This window comes from Pseudonaja textilis, chromosome 5, assembly GCF_049901715.1.
Source record: "Pseudonaja textilis isolate UNSWEBS1 chromosome 5, rPseTex1.2, whole genome shotgun sequence".
Classification (NCBI taxonomy): Eukaryota; Metazoa; Chordata; class Lepidosauria; order Squamata; family Elapidae; genus Pseudonaja; species Pseudonaja textilis.
The window spans coordinates 67659124-67667702 of record NC_141994.1 but is presented as its reverse complement, the minus strand read 5'-3'; the positions used below and the strand labels follow the sequence as shown (position 1 = coordinate 67667702).

The 8579-nt window shown below is 43.5% G+C and overlaps 1 protein-coding gene across 5 annotated transcripts in view; it reads right to left on the bottom strand.

The window, feature by feature from the left end:
* Positions 1-1907: 1907 nt before the first annotated feature.
* The window catches only part of ABCC9 (ATP binding cassette subfamily C member 9), a 97857-nt gene continuing 91185 nt past the window's right edge, over positions 1908-8579 (bottom strand). For 3 of the 5 annotated variants that reach the window (XM_026709145.2, XM_087935256.1, XM_087935258.1), the window contains 5 exons: positions 7548-7651; positions 6944-7077; positions 4920-4982; positions 3502-3680; positions 1908-2218 (listed from right to left, as the gene is read on the bottom strand). In XM_026709145.2, coding sequence (XP_026564930.2) covers positions 3543-3680; positions 4920-4982; positions 6944-7077; positions 7548-7651 — 439 coding nt within the window. In that variant the 3' untranslated portion in view covers positions 1908-2218; positions 3502-3542. The remainder of the gene's footprint in view (positions 2219-3501; positions 3681-4919; positions 4983-6943; positions 7078-7547; positions 7652-8579) is intronic. The other 2 variants (XM_087935255.1, XM_087935257.1) reach the window with 1 other exon arrangement.

Below are 8579 nucleotides of genomic sequence, written 5' to 3'. Positions count from 1 at the left end.
AATTCAGCACCGGAAGCATAAACACAGATGGCCGATGCATCTTTATAAACATAAGTAGATTTTACAAACCAGTTGCAGATTTCTCCAACGTGGAGCAAACTCAGACAGAAACATGTTGCAAGTTCAGAGCAGAGCTCCAGTCAGCAAGCAAGCAAGTTAGTTTCATCTTCAATACACAGACTCAGAGCTCAGCATAGCTGCAGAGTTGCAGAGCTTAACATAGAGCCACACCTAGGCTACTTTTAGTTTCAGTTTCTAGTTTCCACTTCTAGTTTCAGTTTCCAAATGATCCTTCTTGGCTGATTTAGTTGTAATGTCTATTCATTGGCTGACCTTGTTACCAAGCTCTATTCCGGTTCATGAATATACCGACAATATCTGGCGTAGGGCTTGGAATGCAGGTACTCTATTGCAGAAGGCAACAATTGAGATTAAGTTGGAATTAAGATTGCCAGGAGAAATGTCAACAAGCTCAGATATGCAGATGATACCAACTCTAATGGCAGAAAGTGAAGAGGAACAAGAGAGCCCCTTGATGCGGGTGAAGGAGAAGAGTGCAAAAGTTAGCTTGAAACTCAACCTTAAGAAAACTACGATCATGGCATCCGGCCCTCTCAATTCCTGACAAATAGATAGGGAAGAAATGGAGGTAGTGACGGATTTTATTTTCCTGGGCTCCAAGGTGGGGACTACAGCCAAGAAATTAAAAGGGGCTTGCTCCTGGGGAGGAAAGCTATGGCAAATCTAGACAGCATCCTAAAAAGCAGAGACATCCCCCACCAACAAAAGTGCATATAGTCAAGGCTATGGTTTCCCCAGTTGCAATGTATGGCTGTGAAAGTTGGACCGAAAGGCAGGCTGAGTGCCAAAGAATGGAGGCCTTTGAACCCTGGTGCTGGAGAAGACTCCTAAGAGTCCCTTGGACTGCAAGGCGATCGAAACGGTCAGTCCTAGAGGAGATCAACCCTGACTGCTCTTTAGAAGGCCAGATCCTGAAGATGAAACTCAAAGACTTTGGCCACCTCATGAGAAGGAAGGTCTCTCTGGAGAAGAGCTTAATGCTGGGAAAGATTGAAGGCAAAAGAAGAAGAAGAAGGGGATGACAGAGAATGAGGTGGCTGGATGGAGACACTGAAGCAGTTGGTGTGAGCTTAAATGACTCCGGGGGATGTTAGAGGACAGGAAGTCCTAGAGGAACATTGTCCATGGGGTCACGACTTCTCAACTAACAACAATAATTGGACAGTGAACTAAAGAAATGTGCATCTAAGGTTCTCCATATGTTGTTAAAGTCGGTTATGGTTGCCACAATACAAAAAGGATGCTGAGACCTTGGAAAATATGCAGGAAAGAGCAACAAAAAGGATAAGGAATCTGGAGGCTAACCTGTACAATGAACAGTTAAGGGAACTAGATATGTATAAGGCGTAGAAAATTGTCACCCACCTCTCTCCTAGAAGAATAAATATTTTAGGAAATATTGAAAAGGCAGAATATTATATTTCCCTAAAGCAGCCCCCACCTTTCTTAATAGCCCTCAGCAGATGTCAACACTTAAGGGATAGGTAGCTCTATTCATAGGCAAAAATTCCCTGCAGTAAGGTCTGAACAAAGGTAGGATTAGCCTTTAGACACAGTAGGAATTGCCCAATGACCCTTCATTGCATCAGCAGTCCAAACTTCAACCAAACTTAGCTCAGACAAACATGACCCCTAGATGGCCCCATGGGAGCCTGACAACAGTCAATAGAATATATGTTCTTGCACAGGAACAGGAAGCTCAAGTTGAAGCCCACAAGTTGCCAAGGTTGGAGAACCTTGCTTTTAAGGACTCTTTTCTTGAGATATGAAATACTCAGCATGGTCCTACAAGATCTGTTGAAGGAACATACAAAAGGCTTTCTCAGGCCTTGGGTGAAGAATTTATTGCTTTGAGACTTACATCATGCCCTTGAGTTTTACAAAAATTACAGATGGAAAAATACAGTGATAATACATTATATATAAAGGAGAGGGGCAAGTCCCTTCTCTTGTTGTATTTTTAAATCAGCATTGAAAAAAAGCCAGTGATGTGGCTTTTTCAGTTATCAGCCCGAACAAAAGAGGCAAAGATGCTGTCTTCTTGGGCCAGCAGATTCTCAGGTGTGTCATTTTCCAAAATGACCCCTCGCTTCATCACAATGACCATGTCTGCAGTCAGGATAGTGTGGACTCGATGCTGCAATTAACAAAAAAAAAGGGAGGGGGTTATTTAGTTTTTCATGGTTTGAGGTAGGCAAGTCAGGAAACAGATAGTATCAAGATCGATGGAAATCTGCTTTATTCTTTTTATTTATTTAGTTAATTTTTATTTTGCCTTTATTATTTGATAAGTACCGTAACTCAAGGCACCAAACTTTCCTAATATTCATTCCTTCTTCTATTTTCCCCACAATAACTCTGTGGGGTGAATAGGGCTGAGAGTGACTGGTCCAAAGTCATCAGCTTGGCTCTTGTGCTTAAGGTAGGACTAGAACTCACCATCTCCTGGTGATTGGCCCAGAGTCACCCAGCTGGCTTTCATGCCTAAAGAAGGACCAGAACTCAAAGTCTCTTGAGTTTCTCTTGGTTTCCAGGCCAGCACCTTAAACACTACTCCAAACTGGCTATTGAAATAAACTTGAAAGCCTACGTTTCTCTCAACCCCATCTTAACATAAAAAAGAATTAAGGCTGAATTGCAAAGAAACCTTCTTTGCTGATCTCAAAGGTCTGGGTGAGTGAAAAAAAAAATGGCAACTTAGCATGGGGCAGCTCAGTCTCATTTGTCTGGGAGCTAACCAGGTTTGGTTTGAATCCCTAGCGCCATGTAATGGAGTGAGCTCCCGTTACCTGTCCCAGCTTCTGCCAACCTAGCAGTTCGAAAGCATGTAAAAATGCAAGTAGGAAAATAGGGACCCCTTTTGGTGGGAATGTAACAGCAGTGTTCTGTACACCTTTGGTCATTTAGTCATGCTGGCCACATGACCACGGAGACGCCTTCGGACAGCGCTGGCTCTTTGGCTTTGTAACGGAGATGAGCACCGCCCCCTAGAGCCGGAAACGACTAGCACGTATGTGTGAGGGGAACCTTTACCTTTAGTACTTGAATCAGAGATCACCAGGGCATAGAGTAGATTTGGAAATTATAAAAACTCCATAATTTATGTAGAGGGGAACCCTTGCCATATTTCTGCCCAGAAGGCATCATAAGAAAGTCTCCATGACATCACCAGAGTTGAGCTAGACTTGAAGGAGAATTTTTTTTAAAAAATTCCTTGCTTCCCTGAATTGTTCAAGGTTGTTGGGGAAGAGTAAACACAGGCATGTTTTTGGTACGGTGAAATAAACCTTCCCCTTTTCAATCTGTGAGCTTGGCAACGTTAGAAAAACCCAGAAAGTGCCAGGCCAAACCAAGACCACGAATAACCTCCTGGAACTTGGGCAGAGACAAGGAGCAGAAAGAACAGAAAAACAGCAGTACCAGAAAGCCAGAAATCTTGCAGGAATCCTGAGCTGGAGCAACTATTTGTTGGACTTGACCAAAGTGGCGAAGACGCCACCCTCCTTGAGGAGCAGATTGGCAGCTGAGTCATACTCAGCAACCACCCCATCCGAAAGGACTAAGACAAGGTGAGCATCCAGGATGCTGGAGACCCGGTGCTGGAAGGAAAAGCAAGGAAAAAAGCAAAGGCAAAGAAAAGAAATAACGGAAAGAGAACACATTCCAGAAAAAGAGGATACAGAAAGAATTGTCCAATGGACAATATAGAAAGCCAACGTGCAAGTGTAAGACGCCAACGGCCATGATTATGGTGGTGTTGAGCAAGTTGACTGGTGGTCTACTTCAGATTCCCCCCTCTGATGCTCATTCACACATTCTCCTCATCCAGCTAACCCATTTTGTCCACCGGGGAAGCAGCCTGAGCAGTGAGATTGTTTGGCTGGACCTCTGGTTTGCCTGGTTTTAGACCCTTTAGTTTTAGTGAACCTGCCGTAGCAGAGCCAACTAGTTGACTTTCCTTGGGCTCAGAAGCAGGATCAGGCCTCATTAGCACTTGGAAGGAGAAGCACGGGAAATTCTTGGGCTGTAGGCTAGAGAATTAAGAGAACATTCTGCAAGAAAGCTCTTTCTCCTTCCTTCCTTCCTTCCTTCCTTCCTTCCTTCCTTCCTTCCTTCCTTCCTTCCTTCCTTCCTTCCCTTCTCTACTTCCCTCTCCGTTCCCTCTCCTGTCCTCCTTTCTCCCCTTCCTTTCTCTTCCCTCCCCTCCTCTCTCCCCTTCCCTTCCCTTCCCTCCCCTCCCACACCCTCTCCACCCCTTCCTCCCAACCCATAACCTCTCTGCCCTTTCCCTTCCACTCCACTTCTCCTTTTTTTTTCCTTTGGCATACTTTGGTCAAGAACAAATAAAGAAAGATTCTGAGAAAACGCTTCCATTTTTTTTCTCTATGTTGATCTTCATGCTGGGCTAGTTTGTACAAATGGAAACTACATTTTACTCTGCAGACTTCACTGGTATGCAAAAGTATTATGAAAATAAAAGTAAAGTACAGTAGAAGAATGGTTTTCAAGTGACCAAACAGACAAGGTCCTGTAAAGTAACTTAAGTTGGGAAGTCAACATTCATCTGGTAATGACAAGCCACTTCCATAACTCTGCCAAGAGGATATTTCTGTGTGTGCTAACATCTATATAGCTGCTAAGATTTGAGTCTGTCTCATTGGAGTCTTCATTTTAAAATATAGAGTTTGTATAATGATGTCCAAACAAAGACATAATTAGGTATCGACAGGAGTGAACAAATATTTTTGCATTTTAGATGTCCTTAATTTCTTCTAGAGAAGAAGGTTCATTATCTGATAGTGTAGGAAAAGAAGCCCATTAGGAAAATGTCTACTTACAGCAATTGTCACAACTGTGCGATCCGCAAAGGAAGTCATTACAACTTTTTGCAAAATGTTTTCCTGGAAAAAGTAAAAACAGGAGTTACCCAAAGATACCTCTGGGATCCGTGAGAAATTCATGTTAACAGGAGTAGTCTTTTAGCTTTGAGAATGTTTTTTCATTAGGCCAAGTCACTATATTTGGAGGTCTGCATGATTTAGATTTACACAGCCGTCAAGGAGATGCTCATGGTTGAGTCATGGTTGTCTCAAAGGTGCTTTTCCAAAAGGCAACCAAAACTTTCTTGGTTTTTTTTTCCCCTTGAAAATGTTTTGCTTCTCATCCAAGAAGCTTCTTCGGTTCTAAAGAAAATGTGTCATGAAGAATTGAAGAAGCTTCTTGGATGAGAGGTGAAATGTTTTCAAGGGGGAAAAAATAAGGAAGTCCAGTTGCTTTCTGGAAAAGAACCTTTGGGTCACAAAAATGTCTACAGCAGGAGTGTCCAAGCTTGACAACTTCAACTTCCAGAATTCCCTAGCCAGCTGTCTTAGCGAGGCCTTCAAACTTGACAGCTTTAAGACTTGTGGACTTCAACTCCCAGAATTCCTTCTCCAGTCATGTTAGCTCAGGAATTCTGGGAGTTGAAGTCCACAAGTCTTAAACTTGCCAAGTTTGAAGACCTTTGTCTTAAAGTTAGCAAGCTTGGACATCTGTGGTCTACAGCAAAGGAAAAATTGCGGCTACCCTCACACTCCATGTCCACAAGTTGGCCAGACTGACCAATGAATTTACATCAAAGTTCTTGTTATTACTCATGTTTCATCATGACCAAGTGAATCCATTAAAGTGAGAGGACCCAGGGTGGACAACATGACACATTCTCCTATGCTTCATCAATTTATCTCTGTTGTCATTCCCATCATCTTTGAAATGAAGGCCTCATTCTGCCTCAGAGCAAGGAAAACTTGGGACTTCATCTCAAAGACACCTGAATGGATTGATCTCCGTTTGGGTTACTAATGGAAGATTCCTCAGTGCCCTGCTATGTAAAGTTGGAAGATAGGAAACAGACCTGGAACCAGTGTTTGTCAGATGCAAGAAGTCAGGAACCAGGATAGAGCTCAATACAATTTTATTTCATGCTAGTCATAACCAAGAATTTACTGATAGTCAAGGTGAATTGGCATCAGATAAGAATCAATGGACTTTTGGTCCTGAATTTCCTCCAGGGATGTAGAGACTCTAAATTAATCATGCATTTGACTCTGCCCTCAAGCTCAGCCTGGTCAGTGTCCTATCAAAGGAATCCTCTTTTTTAAAAAAATTCAATTGCAAAAAAAAAATAATTGTGTCATGCCCCTGTTGGAGTCTGAATCTGAGGAGGAAGACGAACAGCTGACAGGGAGCGGGAGTGTGGCACGGCTGGCTGTGGAGGAAACTGGGGAAGGGCAAAGTCCAGCTAGGCAGAGCAGGGAAGAGGTAGAACAAGGGAGAGAGAGTTCAGAGGAAGAGCCAGGCCCACCATCTCTTCATCCTAGGGCATGCAGGGAGGAATGGAGAAGAGAGCAACGTGGGTTGCATGGCTTATGGGGGAGGAAAGGGCCCTGATTCCCTACATTAGGCACACCTGGGAAGAGAGTTTAAAAGAGATACAAGCTGAGTATGGTGTCTGCTGGGAACAAACATGAATTTATCTTGTGTTGACTTTGGTTATCTGCGTTCCTGGCATCCTCCCAACTGTGTTGAATTACGGCCGTTCCTTCATGTCTGGAATTCCTTCTCTTGCTCTACTGGACTAATACCTCATTTTGCCTTGATTAGACTTATAGTTACAGTTTTTGTTGACAACGTTTTGGACTTGATTCTCTGCAGCCAACAGCTGTTCCTGGGAGAGTTTTTCTCCAGCCCAGAAGGTAACCCGGACAAAATTGGAGCAAATAAAGAGACTCCAACTTATTATTTGACTGAATTGCCTTTGTGCCACACCCTGGGTCATCACAATATGAGTAACCAAGGGCCACAAGTAAGTACACCTACTTACTGTGGCCATATCGATGGAAGCGGTGGCCTCATCCATAATGAGAATACTGCTCTTACGCACAAAAGCCCGAGCCAGACAGAAGAGTTGTCTCTGACCAACACTGAAGTTCTCTCCACCTTCAGTTACAACAGCATCTGGGAATGAGACAGTTAGAATCAAAACAAGATATTCGAAGAGCTGTCTCACCCCAATGGGATCAACCTTCTCTACTTATGCCAGTGGAAGAGGCCAGCTACGGATCCCATCTGCTAAGGAATTCTGCCAGGTGGGATCAAGGAGAAGAATCTTTTCCAGGGTAGTCCCATTCTATGGAACACTCTACCACTGGAGGTGAGAACTTTTCCCATTCTTTAGGCCTTCCAGACGAATATTAAAACCTGGCTTTGCGAGTTGGCTTGAAGCCCGGAGTAAGAGGACCTCATCCTTGTGCTGTCAATCACCAGAGAAACAAGAGTGACTGCAACTCCTTTCCATGGGTGTCACTTGGTAATAAATCAAGCTTGCTACAACTCAGATGAACAACCCAAGAGTTGCTGTGTGCCTGTCAGTCGAACAGGTTGAACAGATCTAATTAGCATAGAAAGTTGTTTTGATATATACACACCTAGTCCACCAGGCAGGACTTTGACCATGTTCTTCAACTGAGCAATCTCCAAGGCTTCCCAAAGGGTATCATCTGTACATTTGCACTCGGGATCCAGATTAAAACTATGGAAAAAACAAAACAAAACCTCAGTGATGCAGTGGTTAGAGTGCAATACTGCAGGCTACTTCTGCTGACTGCCAGCTGCCTGCAATTTGCCAGTTCGAATCTCACCAGACTCAAGGTTGACTCAGCTTTCCATCCTTCTGAGGTGGGTAAAATGAGGACCCAGATTGTTGGGGGCAATAGGCTGACTCTGTAAACTGCTTAGAGAGGGCTATAAAGCACCGTGAAGCGCTATATAAGTCTAAGTGCTATTGCTATCGCTAAAACAAAACCACGTACCTCAGTAGGTTTGACTTATGAACTAGAAATCAAATTAACACCTCAATTTTCTAGATAAAGCCATTGATTCAGTCAATTCATGAGCCACTGAGTTTAATATCTGTTTTTCTCTAGCCCATCTGTTTGTCTTGGCTATTGAAATAGACAAATCAATTACATGTACAAGTAGTCCTCGACTCACAACAGTTCGTTTAGTGATTGTTCAGAGTTACAACGACACTGAAAAAAGTGACACCCCCGTTTTTCCATAATTGCGACCATTGCAGCATCTCCATGGTCACAGGATCAAAATCCAGACACTTGGCAACTGACTCACAGTTATGACGGCTGCCCTGTTCCGGGGTCATGGGATCCCCTTTTGCGAACTTCTGACCAGCAAAGTCAATGGAAAAGCCAGATTCACTTATCAACCATGTTGCTAAGTTAACAACTACAATGGTTGACTTAACAACTGTGGCAAGAAAGATTGTAAAAGGGGACAAAACTCATCTGACAAATGTTTCACTTGGCGACATAAATTTTGAGCTCAGTTGAAGAGCTACCTGTATTTGAAGCTGGACTCTCTAGAGCCGTGATGGCGAATCTATGGCACATGTGCCACAGGTGGCATGCAGAGCCATTTGTGCGGCCATACAAGCCCCAGTCAAA